Below are 16,936 nucleotides of genomic sequence, written 5' to 3'. Positions count from 1 at the left end.
CTGTTGGCGGCCCGGGAAAGCATAGCCATCATTTCCGGGTCTGAATCGGGCACAGATGTCACTCCCGAAGGAGGCAGCTGCGCCGAATCGTCATCCCCGAAAGTATCAGGCTCACCCTCCGATGCAGCGATCGACATCTGGTCGTCATGGGGAGCTCCGAAGGATACGGATGGTACACACCTCTGGGGTGGTCCACCGCGTTCCCCCGGCAGCTCTACTGGCTGCGGAGTGCACGAGGGATGAGGGTTCCTAGGGGGTTGGTTCCCCGAAGGAAGCGCGCTCACCATGATCCTCAAGTCACCAGTCCCAGCGCCCGAAGCAACCCTCTGAGGAGGATTGGAACGAGGCGCCGGGACCGGGACTCCACCCCTTTGCAGGAAGTGGAGTCTCGACCGCAACTCCGCGACGGTCATCATCCCACAATGGGTGCATGACTCGTCCACAAACGCCGCCTCAGCGTGCCTTAAGCCCAAGCACGTGATACAGCGCTGGTGACCATCCCGAGGCGCCAGGTAACGACCGCATCCAGAAACACACAAGTAGAACGACATCTTTAAAAAGACGCGAACTACTCGTGTAAGCTCTTTCAGGAACTGCTCTTTCAAGTGCCGAAGCACGCAGGGGAAAGCCGCTGCAGCACAGACAGGGAAATGTGCAGCCTGTCGTGTGCACTCTCTTTGGAGATGCCGCTCTTACCAGCCGTGAAAACAGCTTTTCAGCGCTCTTTAAAGCGCACCGTACCAGCCGTAAGAACGGCTTTCACAGCTGACACACAGCTTTCTTTGCTCAGTGGGCAAAAAAAGAAAATAAACAAAAGGAGAGAATCGGCCCCGCTGCTGTGCTGTTCCACCTGCACCAGACGAGAGAGCAGTAGAGAGAGCTGGCTCGTTCCTTTCACACTCGCTCGTAGATACTACCATGTGTAGTTCGGCTCCGAAGCGAAAAGCTGAAGATGCAACGCACCTGCTGCTCATTATATACCCGCGCTGCGAGGCGAGCAGCTGATGCATATGATTGCATGCCAATGTGCATTGGCTCGTTTAGTTACACTCGAAGTAGATTGGCCTCTCTAGCGAGATTCCTATTCGTCGGTCATCCGACGTACGTCGAAGTGACCGACTGAATGGGAACTAATTTTATACTTAATGCACTTTAATTGTGTGGAAGTAGTGCTGAGGTTCAACTAAACATATATAGCATATCTGATTGTGATAAAGTGGAACTATTGCAAGTATTTTTAGGTACACTTTAAATATCTTGCATTTAAAGACTGATATTATACAAAGATTACACAATCCTTATTAATAGTGATTTTAAAACACTTCTTAGGTATAATATTAAGAAATGTGGATTGTGCAATAAAGAAATACTCCAAATAAAGTTTAATTATAATTTTATATCAGTAAGTCTTAAGTGATATGTCAATAAAATGTTAATGAATTTGAAGTATACTTAGTATTAAATAAATGTATTTTTAATAAATTTTGGTATAGGTTTTTTTTTTTTTTTTTTTACTAGGGTTATCACACAAAAAGTAAATAAACATGATTTTTAAAACTGTATATAACAACTATTTTTAATAGTGTTTGATTTCACAAATGATGAATATTGTGAATAATGCTAAAACATTTTTTTCAGAACATTTTAATATTTTAAACAAAAGAACTGTGAAAGGCAGTTTTTCTGTGTGCTCTCCTGAAGCTCAAACAGTAGAGCACAGCGCTCGCAACATCAAGATCATGGGTTCGACTCCCAGCTAAATCAACATGGATGAACTATTAAAAAGCATGTCTTCAACATAGTGTAAATTTCTTCTGACAATAGTGCAAGCCAAATGCATAAATGTAAATATCCTTAGAGGGTAGTTGAGAAACTGACATAAAAAAAAATAATAATAAAAAAAGTGTTTTATTTTAGGTTTGTGCAGCTGCCTTTAACCATGAAATATGTCATAATCATAATATAAATTTCATACGCATGTTCCACAACACATCACTTTGCATGCATGTTCATCAAAGAGAAAAAGTCACAAAACTTCAAGAAAAACATAATCAGTTAACCAGTGCTGATGAGGGCTGCGTTTCCCAAAAGCACCATAAGCCTAATTTGATCGTAGAACAATTGCCACCAATGGTCTCTATGATCAACTTAGGCTTTCGATGCTTTTGGGAAACGCAGCCAGATTGACCTGCAAGTGTTAAATGCTAGCCTTTCGTCAAAAAGGAGCATTGGCGGAAAAGTCAGAAAATGCCGTTTGTTTAATGCAGTTAAGGCATAAATACAAATAAATATTTTTGCAGAATGAAAACAAAAGAATTTCAGCTGGTCAAACTACTTGATTTCAAGGGTAGGGTCTGTTATGTCTGTTTTGTATATGGGCCACAACAGACACACACAACAACCCAAGAATCAAAATAACCCTGTACAGAAAAACGGCCCATTAACCACATTCAATTCACCAAAAATGCCAATCAAGTCTGTTTCTCTAATTTGTCCCGGAACCCCACTGACAGACGCACCCTCTTGTTTTGACAGTTGTAACGGCCCTTGTTAATGCTTGAGTGAGTGAGCGGGTCACAGTTCACGGTGTGATGGCTTTGGCACTAGGACCCAGTGACAGCTGCAGAGCTGAAAGACGAGACTATACAACGACTCTACGCTCAGAGAGAGGGCAGCCGCAATCTGCTGCCTTCAATGTCCCGCCAAACTCTGTGAAAGCCCAAACACTGCCATTTATATATATATAAATGGATATGACATGAGGTTCAAAATTCAGATCCGTGTGCACACAGTAATCTTTAGGCAGGTAACTTGATAAAGCGTCAAACGATAACCTATTCCATGTTCAAATCTTACGTTTTTTATTAACCATCTGTGACCATGACGATGGGACATTTTATGGCGATCATCTGGTTTCCGGCCAAAATCCCATTTGGTTCAAAATGCTGCTTTTAAAAACTGTACATCAAACATTAAACATGTTCTGATTTGCTGTGATTGTGTAATATCACACAGACGCTTTACATGCAGTGTGGACAGAAAAATTTCTAGTTGCTGAAAATGTTATTACTCGTGGCGTAAGATGAGCGGACGGCCTGTCATCCAGACTGTTGCTTTGGCTTATATGGAATTTAACGTCCCTTTTCTAGAGCCATTAAAGTCAGTATATATATACTTATAAGATTTCTGGCTACAGTCTTTCTCTCTATCCTCAACATGATCCCCACATATACTATTGCTTTGTTATTTGTCTTTTCTTCCAACAACTTCACCGTTCTCTAACAGATTAAGACAACAACCAAAAGAAAACAATTCATTGGAGGAGTAACTGAATCAATCTGCTTTTAAAGCATCAAGTCTAAACTTTGTTGGCAGGGATTTGTGAACAAATCTGATTTGTCTGCTTGTAATACGTATTGCGTGTGTAACAATGCAGCCTGTGACAGTGTGCTGCTTTCTTGTTGTCTCTGCCTGTGGTCTGGAGGACTGCGAAACATTACTCCTGAGGCTATGATGGACATCGCTGTTGAGTAAACATGCAACCGGACACCCTGAACAGCTGCTAAAGCTGACCTCCAGTCAATCTCTGCACTCTCAGACAGGTCAGCAACCCCAGCACTGCTTGCACGGTCAGGTGATTGTCTTGATATAATTTCCTGTTGGATCTATAATGGCTCACATGCTGCTTCCTTTGTACAAGAAACTGTAATAGAAATTTCAGCAACGTTTCATTATTCAGCATTGATTCATTCACTCTATAATTCTCTTCCCAACCTCAAAAAGTCATACCTATATTTAAAACAATATTCATTTATGTGAGAAGCAAATAAAAGTTCAAAAATTGAAAATAAAAGTTCAATGCAAAGGGAGAAATTTCTTTTACAGAAATCACTTTTTAAGGACTACAACGAGTGTCTTCCTGGGTTGGTGACATCACAAACCCCAAAATTTACATAAACCCCGCCCCCGGGAACACGCAACAAAGGGGGTGATGCCATGTTGGGCTGCAAGAATTGTAGTAGAGTGTTGTTGACATGCCGTCATTTTACGCCGGACTGCTTCACAAACGAGGGTCAATTCAACGCTGGATTTGCACAAAAGATGAACATGACGGCACATGCTAGTGGATGAGTTGAATCAACTCCACAGCAACTACATAAATTTATCCACTATCCGTTCAGAAACGTCCAGTTTCATTCTAAAAGTTGTAACTTCTTCCTGAGTCTCTCCATCAGTGTCGACTCCGGTTTGAACAATGTAAGGCTGAACACCGTTACTGACAATCCTCATTTTGGCTGCGTGAGATTCTCCAGCTTTGTTGTTGTTGAGCTGTTAAAGCTCCGCCCTCTTCTGGAAAGGGGGCGGGAGCAGCAGCTCATTTGCATTTAAAGGGACACACACAAAAACGCTGTGTTTTTGCTCACACCCAAATAGGGGCAAATTTGACAAGCTATAATAAATAAATAAAATATGTGGGGTATTTTGAGCTGAAACTTCACAGACACATTCTGGGGACACCAGAGACTAATATTACATCTCGTAAAAGAGGCATTATAGGTCCCCTTTAAACAACCATGTAGGAAGACGTATCATGGCCGTTGAAGACAATATCAAGATTCTTCTGGCTCAAACTGTAAAAGAATGGTTGGGAGAGAGCATGAAGAATCATTTTCAAACATGAATTGGCACCTCTGAGTCCTGATCTTAACCTCAGTTTACGTCTTCGGGATGTGCTGGAGGAGACTTTACAGAGTGCTCACCTCTTGCATTGTCAATACAAGATCTTGACCAAAAATTGTCATGTTTGTGATGTTATTTCCATCAAGCGGAGCATCGATTTTCAGTATATATATCTTTCAATATCGTTAGCCTCATAGCATAATTGCCTAAGTCACTTTTTGGCCAAATTGTGATATCTGCCTTTGAAATATGATCTGGGCAATTATGTTATGAGGCCAACGATATATAATTTATTCCTGTGATGGCAAAGCTGAATATTCAGCAGCCATTATTCCAGTCTTCAGTGTCACATGATGGTGTTCACAGTATTCCAAATATTAAGCAGAAAAAACGGATTTCAACATTGATAATAAGAAATGTACCAAGAGAAGTACCAAATCAGTATATTAGAATTATTTTTGAAAGATCCTTGAAGACTGAAGCAATGATGCTGAAAATTCAGCTTTGCCATGACAGGAATAAATTACATTAGAAACTGGTTCTTTAAAAATCATATTATTTCACAATATTATTTTTTTTTCTGTATTGTTCATCAGATAAATTATCAGCCTTGGTGAGCATAAGAGACGTTATTCAAAAACATTTAAAAATCTTGAATGGGAGTGTAAATCATTGGTTGTACATTTTATTGTACTATAATTACATAATCTGGCTTTAAGTTTTGCATTGACTTATATAACATAATACAGAACCCCCCCCCAAAATAAACCCTCTTTATATCAGTCTGAGCAGTAGTGTATCTTGCACTTGGACTTGGTCATTTAAAACTGGTCAGCCAAACTTATTTTCGTGTTTTAATTCTTAACGGAGGAAGTGAATGAAAGTGAGTTTGAGAGCAGAGGGTGTGCAGTGTTGCCCAAAACACTTTTGTAGTGGCAGCTGAGAGGCTTTGCTGCCACTCCTAAACTTTACATTTCATTTGGCCGGAGGGGTCACATGACAGCTGCAAACGAATGCCCCGAGGGCCTTCTGCTTTCACTTGACACTGACAAGCTGTGAGGGACTCCAACACCGCAGAAAGAAAATATTCCCTCTTTCCATGACATCACCCAGCCAGGAATGGAGGAAAGGGGGAGGACGGCAGGAGAAGGAGAGGAGGAGGAGGGGGTGGCACAGCTGGTGACAGCCGCAGTACCATCTGCTCCTGACTAATAGTTCATGCTGCTTTACTTACACTCCCACTACTCAACAACCCAACGAACGGGAAGCCTGCTGCAGAGGCCCGCGAAGACTTCAGAGATTCCTGACTGACAATTATTCTCATCTTCTCCACCCCTTCACTCTCACGTGATTCCTCAGAGCCCTCAGTTTTACTTCTCACCTCTGGGACCGATCCACTCAACCCTGAGGCTACATCGTAGGGGATTCAACAATGCTACCTTGTCATGTGACATTTACAACACGTCTTAACCAGATGCAAAGTGACAAGTTTCCAGCAACAAGTCATTTCTCTGTCCACAGTAAAAGTCAAATATATTTAAATGGAAAAACAGTGTTCATAATCCATATTACTTATATAATGTGAAGTGAAACAGCATTTTCAATAAGACAAGTAATACTTATGGATGTCTTCATTCATTTTCAAACACCAAACCATTAAACTTTTATTTTGACAGCAGGGAGCTTATCTTTTGTTTATAAATGCTTCTCATTACAAGTATGGAAGTATGCATCATGAATCCCAACAGATTTTATTTTCTTTGGAATGACCTGAATTGTGGCCAACAAGACCAGGAACTTGTATCATAAAAGTGTGACAATTCTGATTTCCTGTTGATTTAATATACAGCCACTGAGCAAGATTTTTGACTAGATTTCACCGTGGCTGAAGCTACCCAGTGCAACAAAAATTGGAACTAAGCGACCCTTATGAAACAGAAGTATACTTCAAGTTTATTTTATGAAGTATACTTCAGTAAAGTTTAAGTGTATTTTTAAGTACACTTTAGGTAGTAAGTATACTAATATCAATGTACTATAAGTATACTGTTACTGTACTATAAGTATACTGTTTAGTCCCAAGTATACTACTTGGGACTAAATTGGCCCACATTTAGTGTATAAAAGTATACTTTTAAGTATACTTTCAGTGTAACAGCAAAAAACTGCAACTATACTACAAGAGAACTTATAGGTACAATAATAGCTTACTAGTTAGTTTATTAGTTTATGAAAATAAGTAAACTACTAGTTATGTAGTTATATACTGCAAGTGTACCTGTAAGTTTTCTTTAAGTGAACATAATTTACTATGTATATATTATTTTTGCACTTTAAGTATACTACTATGCTCCTATTTAGGTTTTTTTAATACTTAAAATACACCTTTAACTGTAATTTAACTCCTTTAAAGGTGCTAAAGAGGATTTTTGTTTTATACATTTTTGCAATATTACTTGAAACTGTCTTTACTAACTGATAAAAGACTATTTATTAGGTGCACTGAAAGTAATAATATTAATATACATCATCTGTGCACGAGGTAGGGCCTTAAAAACATCAGCCAATCGTTTACGCGATGATTGGCCCTCTGGCTTGTCAATCACTGCCGTGACGTTCCTTTTGAGAGACGTGTGCGGCAGCGCTGTCCGGTAACTTTCCACACTCCACAAGCGCCGCATGCAATGTTTTTGTCAGGAGACAGGAGTAACAACTGCAGATTATGAATTACCTGCGGTGAGTCCGATATAATGAATCCAAAAAACACGACACAGCGAATGCCGGTGGTAAACACTCGTGTTCCAATACGAGTGTTTACGAGTTTTGGGAGGCGTTCCTTTGAAATGGGTTGTGAAGGAGGGGGGTTGTTCTTACGCATGCGCTCATTTCAAAAACTCAGTAACAGTCTTTGGGTTCTCAGTCAACGAAAAAATCCTCTCTATCACCTTTAAATGTAATTTAACTCTTTCCATTTTTAAAAATGTTTTATTCTAGATTCATGCGCCCTTTCTTATAAACACTTGAATGTGAGTAAGTTTCATTAAAAAGCAACATTTTAAACAAAAAGCTGAGAAAATCGCATTTTTGAATGACAAAGACTACATCCGGATGGGATTCAGAACGATTATCAAAACACAGTTGGAGTAGATCGAAGTAACCCTTCCTGGGTCAACATTGCATTCGGTAATGTTAGGCAGTTTTGATTTATATGCTGTTTAATGTTTGATAATCACCTTATTTTTTCATTTGCATAAGCAATCTTCTATCACTTGCTTCTGCTTCTTGTGTTTTCCTGTGTTTTGATCCGGAGATTCTGTACTCTTTCAGAAGATGCTTAATAGCGCCCCCTACCATATAACAGTGAAAACATGGATAGCCGGAAAACAAAGTCGATGGCGGGCAAAGAGTACGTACCTTACCAGTGGACTAGCCTACACAAAAATTTACATACTCTGAATTAGGAACATATCTGTTTTCTTTATAAATCAATATTTTCAAACCATGTAACTTTATAAGACAGTATGTAAAACTGTATGAAGAAAGTATTTAATAGGTTACTCAATCAAAAGATTAAATACTTTTTGGTCAGGATGTTGTACAACGCAAGAGGTGAGCACTCTGTAAAGTCTACTCCAGCAAATCCCAAAGACTTTCAATGAATTTAAGGTCAGGACTCAGAGGTGCCAATTCATGTGTGAAAATGATACTTCATGCTCTCTGGACCATTCCAAATTTTAACCCCTGATGAATACTTCAGATGTACCTCAGATGACGACTGAAGAGATTTATCAATTGCAGCTGGTAAGGACAAGGTGTTATTATTTGCCACATTATATTTTATCAACTGAGCTACACCAAAATCGACACCTTACATTTTTCTGTCTACTGTTGACTGGTTTTCTGAAGAAACACAGAGATTGTTTGTGGCCATATCCTGTATGGTATCGTTTGGAAGAAGCACAGTGTTCTTACCATACATCTTGCCCTCATCCGAGAGGATAATTTTGCGGCGTCCACAGGGCGGGTAGATGGCCAGTGCCTCCTGGAAGCTCTGCTCTATGTCAGGGCTCCACACCCCCTCAGCATCATTGTCAATGGGCTTGTCTGCTGAGTCGCTCATCCTCTCAATATCCTCGGCAGAGCTTTCACTGCCACTCCAGCTGCTGGGATCAATGGTGGCGGTTGGGACCTCCAAGCCGAAGCCTGGAGCAAACTAGGGTGAATCCTGGAAGTGACAATAAACAGAGTTGCGGTTACTCTCTCCAGCACAGATATCTGCTGATAAGATTTCAGGTGATGTTAGTGTTCGCTGGTAGTATCTCTTTAAACTCATGCCACAGTTGAGACAGAACATGTAAGATCATTCAAACAAACAGAGCAAACGTTTTACAGAGATTGCACTCTTTGGTGAATTCAATGAATGGCTTACTCATAGTTGTCTCGACCTATTAAACTGGACTTTGGTTTAAAGTATTTTAACACTGAGAAACTACACACTTCAACTTCAATGCTGTGTGTGCACGCTTGGATGAGTGAAATGCAGAGCACAAATTCTGAGTATGGAACACCATACTTGGCTACACGTCACATCACTTTTTTAACTACATTTAACTGTAAAATGCTCTTTCCATTAAATTGTTAGTCAAACCGGCAATACCGAAAATAAAGGTAGTGCTCCCCAGATTACTTTTTTGTAGCATGAATTTTGATGACATGCATATAAGATTGCTGCAACTTAAATCCAATTGCCTGAGGAAATTAAGTTTCCGACTAGAAGGTTTATCCATTAAACATTTCTTAAAACCACCTGACATTTCCATAAAAACCATGAAATTTCTCTGACAAAAGCAGAACAATCTCAAACTCATTTGCCGGTTTCGAGTTGCCCCTCCTTGTCAACATCCAGGGCAATATTACCTTCATATTCCTTTGAATGAATGAAAATGAAATTATGACCTACCATCTACTCTATTCTAAATAAATAACCTGAACAACATACAATAGTGAGATTTATTTTTTAAAATGGATGAATTTTTGGGGGGCTTCAAAATCTGGCCCCCCTTCACTACAATTATAAAGCTTGGAAGAGCCAGGATATTTTTAAATATATCTCTGATTGTGTTCGTCTGAAAGAAGATAGTCATATACACCTAGGATGGCTTGAGGGTGAGTAAATCATGGAATAATTTTCATTTTGGGGTGAACTATCCATTTTGTTCATCATATAAAGAGATTGAGTCTCTTCAGAAAATTTGGACTAAACCGCTAAATTCATATGAATTATTTTTACGATTCTTTATGAACTTTTTGAAGTATCAAATTGGTAGTCAGGTATATGGAGGGACAGAAAGCTCTCAGGTTTCATCAAAAAGATCTTTATTTGTGTTCCGAAGATGAACAGAAGTCTTACGGGTGTGGAACGAAATGAGGATGCGTAAATTATGACAGAATTTTCATTTTTGGATGAACTATCCCTTTAAGAAAGTAAATAAAGTCCGTTTAAATATCATGTTGACTTTAGAAGGTTTGAACCAGCAGCTTCCCAGTTACCAGCCCTCAGCTTGGGTCACTACTCCAAATCACCCCATAAACTGGGATCATAAACTGTAAGAAAATAATTTCCTCTAATTTCCTTTATATTCTCCACCCAACCCAACTTCACATAAACCACTGATGAGGTCCAAAATGCAACACCTTCAAGAACTTGCGAGCATTCTTGACGACTCTCCCCTCTTCTCCGTATACCACTCCACTCCTTCCCCCACCCTTCCGACAGCTTCCTCTCTCCGTGCCTTCTTCCATTCAGGCAGCACAAGCTGTTGTGATGTGGACTAGCAGCATATGTTTCTTCTAGAATGTCAGTTCACGAGGGGGGAAGGGAGCAGGCTGTTGGAAAAAAAAGGGGGGAAACGCTCTGGGAGAGTGGAGAGAGCTTTTACTGAACTCCGTGTTTGTGTGCTGAATGCTGACACTGCAGAACAGACTCACAGACTGATGAGAGAGGAAAAAAAGCCTCCCCTTTCTGACCACTAAATGCTTTGGGCCTTCATGCTCCCCCCTCCATCCAAACTGAATAATGAACTACACTGGTAATCACTTCCAGCGCTGCTGCAAACATAATGTGGTTGTTCAGTGCAGTACCTCATCTTGGAACCGCATTTTCCCCCACTGTCAGATATACAAACTGTTTAAAGATGGCCAGTTTGAGGGGAATGCTCAGGAGCTCAGCATAGACAAACATGTTTACTTCAGCCATCCTTGCAGTGCTGGCTCCCATATGCTAACAGAAAGCCTTCTTGAAAAATGGCTGCCATTGGTCCCTTGGCCACGTGTGGCCTACTTGAGAGCGGGAGCTAAGGCCAATGTCTTAACACGTCTGTTTCGCCTGATGGAGTTTGACTTCCCTATAGAAAATACCAGTGACAAGAGTATGCTTTTGAAGTGACATGAACAATCCCACTTCAACAGGTAGTTTTAGGTTAGCTCTAGACCAGCCTGCAAAAAAGTTTTGTGAGCCTGATTTGAGCTAAAGAAGCACAGTTTATTAATTATGAATAATAAAAAAAAAAAATCTGCCCCCATTCAAGGTGCTGCAATTGCATGACTGGAAATATCTGCCTTGGGATTTATCTTAAAAGGAACGCTGCCATAAAAGACACTGATTTGAGTCTTCACTGTAAAAATTAAATAGAGATTAATGCTTACAATTAAAGTTACAAAAGTTGTCGGTGCCGATAGCCTAATGGTTAGTGCACTGATATATGGCGCAAATGCGTTTACGGCGATCCGAGTTTGATTCCCGTCTCGAGGTCCTTTCTGCTCTCTACTGTCCTCTCCAAATAAAGGCACAAAAGCCCATAAATATAACTTAAAAAAAAAAAAATCTACAAAAGTTATTCAGTCAAGAGCAGCGAGTGACTTTCTCTTTGTCTTTTCTTCTTTGATTAATATTAGGCTGCTGTCACTTTAAGAGCTTATGCACAGATCCAATATACTGTTACACAACGTGTTTTCTCTCAAATATTTACATTCCAAAACTGACTGTATTTCACTGAATACCTGTCAAGACAGGCATTTTGACATAATTTTGTGTGTATTTGACTGTTTAAGCACAATAAGCCATGAAAAAGAACTCAATTTGGTACTCACAAGCTGTCTGAGAGGCGGCTTTATGTGCGCGCCACTCACATAGATCAATGCCGCACGCGCTTTTGGTAAAATTTTTGGTAAAATTTTGTAAAATTATGCGCAATACAATCACTATTCAACCGGAGCGAATGAGAGAAATGAGTGAGAGGGGGCGTGTGTGTCAATTCACCGTCGGAGAGAAGAGAGATGCGCAGCTGGTATCAGTGTATCTGTTCGGTTCATGCAGTTAGATGATGAATACAGTCAGTCACAGGCGATCCACACTGTGTTTGCTAACCACCACAAAAGGAAAAAGTGCAGAAGAAGAAGAACAGATGAAATAGATGTGCGTGTAATCTCTCAAATGGTGTTTCTTCACATCACTAAAACAGCTTGAGAATAATATCTCATATAGCATTACATTTACCTCATGCAAGTCATTTAGTGTCCACAGCATGTTAGTTCACTAGAGAAATGAACTCTAGAGGGGAGAATTTCACTCAATATGTGCGCTATATTAGCATATACGGCATATTTATTATATTTACTTGACCTGTTAGTAATATATTAATTATTTAATGAATGTTTAAATAAATTTGTCATGAAAACAAGTTATGACAGCAACTGTGTAAATGATTATACAGTACTTCAAAAATGAAATGAATTTTTGTGATGGTGCAGCTAGACCAAAAAAATATAATTTGAAAATCCAATTTTTTTTATAATATTAAAAACCCTACAAAACCATTTGTCTATTTTAAATGGCGTATCATATTTAGCAAATGAACATATTTTCAGTAGATTATTTAAGCCTTGGTAGTAAAATGAGATAGGAATTAAAGCTTAATTTGCACAAGATGAATGCAAGGTTTAAACTGCACAAGATGAATGCTCAGAATAACACTAGGCCATGGCAATTTCTAACCACTCACTGCTCTGAGTTTTATCACCAGACCAAATGGATCTACTCTGAATTTACATTTCCACTTACATTAATTGGAGGTTATTCTGCCTTTGATGGTAATGGAAAGTGTAGTAGCTGGTTCTAGATAGGCAGCCACTTTTAGTGGAGAGAAACAGTCAGTCCGATGCAGCGGATCACTGCCGCTGGACTGGGCTTATCCGGTTGGGTTAAATGTTAGTCACTAAACCATGGGTTGCATCGAAGGCTAGTTACTTCTAAATCTACAAGTAAAGACAAGCAATGTTTGCTGTTGCAGAACAAACGTGAAATGAACATGCATTTACAGAAACAAGTGTTAAAGAAGAAAAATCAATAGCCTAAAAACAGCCTAATCACGCGACATGGCTGAAGTCCCTCGATGATCATTTAGCCTTCGATACATCAACGTAACTGATTCACCTCTGCCACTATTTCATGCAACATCTCTCATGGGGAGCCCAGATCAATGCCGCCTAAAAGATAATGATAATTTCCGCCTTGTTCCAGAGCGCTGCATTATTGGATTACTTCAACATGCACAATAAATGAGAGTATGATTAAAGCAGGATTTTATCTTTTAGCCTTTTCCCCTGCAATTGATAAAGACGTCATTCATCAGATGTGACCAAGAAAATCCTTCGCAGCGATGCATGTGCTAACTCTTTGGCAAAAGTGAACAACGTTTAAGAAGACGACTCTAATAGACTTTGTTTTATATCGGGTTGTTGTCTTACTGTAAGTGCTCTCGGAAATATTTCACAGCAAACTGTCAGTTCTTACATGTCTTGTCTAAATAGAGACAAACAATAGATAAAAGTTTGCTGGAGCCATCTCTTTACTTCTAGGAGGGAGCTTATTAAATTTACGCCTGAGTGAAACAGACATGAAAATACGAGGATGTTTACCTCATGAGCAAAATCTAAATTTGAGCAAAAAAATTTTTTTACACTTAAATGTAAAAAAAAAAAAAGTTTCTGTATTTGTACTTTAAGTGTATTTTGAATATACCGAGCTGCTATGACAACTTAATTTCCCTTCGGGGATTAATAAAGTTTAATCTAATCTAATCTAAATTTTATCTATAGTGTTATCACAATAATAAAATTTAAGGAGTATTTAAATTTAATAATTTAAATTTTAAGGAGTTGATATACCAATACCAGTGTAATTTCATGATACTAGACACCAAAGCAAAAATGAATATTCACTAGAATAAGCTCATTTATAAAAAACAAATTTAAAAAAATTAATAAATAAATAAAAATAAATGAAAATGTAGCCTTCAAATATTTTACACTTACATGTTTATTAAATATACTACATTAAAAAACATACTACATTAATACATTTTTGGAATGTTTAATTAAAAATGTGTTATAGTGTCTTTTTTTTGTACTTCTAACTTTGTGGTTGTGTTTTCCAGCCAGGAGCTGTGAAAGGATTTCTCAATATTCTTCTTTTTTTATTAATATTAAGGATGTACCAATATTGATATTATTGGCAATACTTACAAGATGATGATTATTTTAATGCTTTGGCCAAAAAAATTTAATTACAACCTTAAAAACTAAAATGAATATTCTGTATGCTGCTACAAGGATATATATATATATATATATATATATATATATATACATGAAGACTTAAGATGCAAAAGATCTGAAATTTTCTTCTAAAATGAGCATTTTTATAAAGCTCGTATGTTTATGTTCAGTTATTTCACTTTAATGGCAATGAAAAGGACCTATTAATTGCCATTAAAGTGAAATTACTGAACCTAAACATACAAGCTTGATAAAAATGCTCATTTTAGAAGAAAATTTCAGATCTTTTGCATCTTAAGTCTTCATATATGTATATATATATATATATATATATATATAGAGAGAGAGAGAGAGAGAGAGAGAGAGAGAGAGAGATAGAGATTATTAAATATCTCTTTTGAAGTGTATATGATTTGTATACTACATTAATACCTAAGGTGGCATTTTGACCATAAAGTGCTTTTGATTCACACATGCAGCCATTACGGCGAGCATTTACTTTTGACATCCAGAATCTAATGCAAAAGTTTTAATCTTACCTAAAGTAACAACTTGATGTAACTCACAGAAAGTGGTAAACGACTGCAAAGATTGCAGAATGACAGACAAAGTGAGATTTCCTTATGCTCACAGACGCACACACAGCCAAAAAGCCTTGACAAATGCATTTTGGCAAGAGTGAAAAAGGATGTAGCTGGAAGCCTCTCCATTTTGATTCATTAAAAATTGCACTATAATGGAGAAACAAGTGCTGCTCTGTGCTCAAACAATGTGAGCACCTGCACGTTGTGCGGAGCGCACACTTACACACACAATACTAAAGGAAAAAAAATCCTTTTGCTAGTTGAATGTCTCAAGCCAAAATCTACTTCTCCCAACACAAAATTAATTCACTGAAGAAAGTGGATCAGACATTGAAATATTTTAAATTAAATTTCAACATTATCTATAGTAATGTGATGAGATGTAGTCTTTCATCTGAATCTCTACTTTTTGTATTCATCTTACTGTAGTATGTAAAACCATTGTGTGAATAAACAGACACATAACACGGTTTGAATATTATTATTTTACTGGGAAGCAGAAGAACTGTATCAAGCCTGGCCTCGTTGGATTTATAAGAATAAAAAAAGTCTTTTTCCACAAATTTTGTATGCAAACTGTATAATATCCAAGGTACACATTTCTAGTAATTGTGCAGTTAATTCTCATTTTGTATTTTCAGAAAGTTTTGGTATATTTTCCCTTCTACCCAAATTTGTCACTACCGAAACACAATAATAAATAATTTAATAAGAAGGGTTACATTGACCTATAAAGATTTTATTTACATCTACCTTGTAAATATATTTTTTTATTAATTCATGAGATTTGTTTGTACTGATTTCAAAGTTAAGGATTCATTAGTTTGAATATGCATTGAACCAAACACTATAATAACATCTAAGCTGATAATTCAATATACTTTATTTTTGTCACTTCCAAAACAATGATGACGTTTCAGTCATGACTGCTTCGGTAGTGACAATTTTAGATGCTTTTGTGCATAGCACAAAGATGATAATCAGCACATGGTTAGTTCTGAACGGTTGTACACAGAAAAAAAATAAATAAATAAAAAAATAACTTTTATCAAGTAATACTCAAAAAACAATGATGTCGAAACATGGTGAAGTTTCGGATGTGACCATTTTAAATACTTTTGAGAAAGTACCCAATAAATTATGATTTTGACTAATCAATAATAACATTTGTTGTCGATGATTTTCATTATCGATTTTATTGATTAGTTAAAAACATACTGCAATAATCTTTATTTACATTTTCAAAAAATAATCCTTTACAAAAGCGATTCAATAAATATGCTTTTAATAAAAACTTGTGTGACAGGAATAATCACGATTATGATCACACACTGCCCACAGTATAGCTAGGGGAGAGTGGGGTGATTTGTGCCAGGGGGGAAGTAGTTCCACCCATTGTTTCTGGAAAACCATAGAAGAAATTGGTCATGTGACCACATAGTTTTGAAAAGCCACCCATTTTACTCATCCTCCAAAGAAGAGAGACACATGGGATGAGAGGAAAGCACATTTTAGCTCAAAAAACTGTTTTTTTCCCTTTCAAAGTAACATTTCTATGATCAAGGTTTTTTGATTGTAGTGTCTGAACAATTATAGACAAGTTTGAAAACATTTCACACATGTTTTAGTGCTTTAGCAGGCTACACAATGAGTCTATGCAGTTAGCATGATGTTGTGGGTCCGGGGTGATTTGTGCCAAAGGGCCTGGGTTAACTTATGATTATTTTAAACATATTATTAATTACTCTTACATTTTAGCAGTTAAACTATATGACATTCTTGATTTTAGACCATGTAGCAAACAGGTATTTCCATCTTCAGAAAGATTTTTCTTCCTCCACATATTGCATGAGAACTGTGACTTGCTTAATAATGTGGAACAACCTCTAAAGTAGGGTTTCCATAGATCTGGTAAATTATTTTGTCTGAGATTGATACCAGTTATCTAAAAAGACACGGATAAATAAACAAACAAACATTTTCTTAGAAAAACTAAAATCTGAATGTTTATTCTACTGAAATCTTACTTGCATAATAATTTGGAATGCAGTGTATTC

At 37.7% G+C, this 16,936-nt stretch overlaps 1 protein-coding gene across 11 annotated transcripts in view; it reads right to left on the bottom strand.

Annotated features, from left to right (window-relative positions):
- The window catches only part of tead1b (TEA domain family member 1b), an 89,186-nt gene that overhangs the window by 51,968 nt on the left and 20,282 nt on the right, over positions 1-16,936 (bottom strand). For 10 of the 11 annotated variants that reach the window (XM_048186243.1, XM_048186241.1, XM_048186239.1 and 7 more), the window contains one exon: positions 8,653-8,905. In XM_048186243.1, coding sequence (XP_048042200.1) covers positions 8,653-8,800 — 148 coding nt within the window. In that variant the 5' untranslated portion in view covers positions 8,801-8,905. Of the gene's footprint in view, positions 1-8,652; positions 8,906-16,936 lie in introns of those variants that run through there. The other variant, XM_048186250.1, reaches the window with a different exon arrangement.

Source organism: Megalobrama amblycephala, linkage group LG3, assembly GCF_018812025.1.
Source record: "Megalobrama amblycephala isolate DHTTF-2021 linkage group LG3, ASM1881202v1, whole genome shotgun sequence".
NCBI lineage: Eukaryota > Metazoa > Chordata > Actinopteri > Cypriniformes > Xenocyprididae > Megalobrama > Megalobrama amblycephala.
This window is presented reverse-complemented; position numbering and strand designations above follow the sequence as displayed.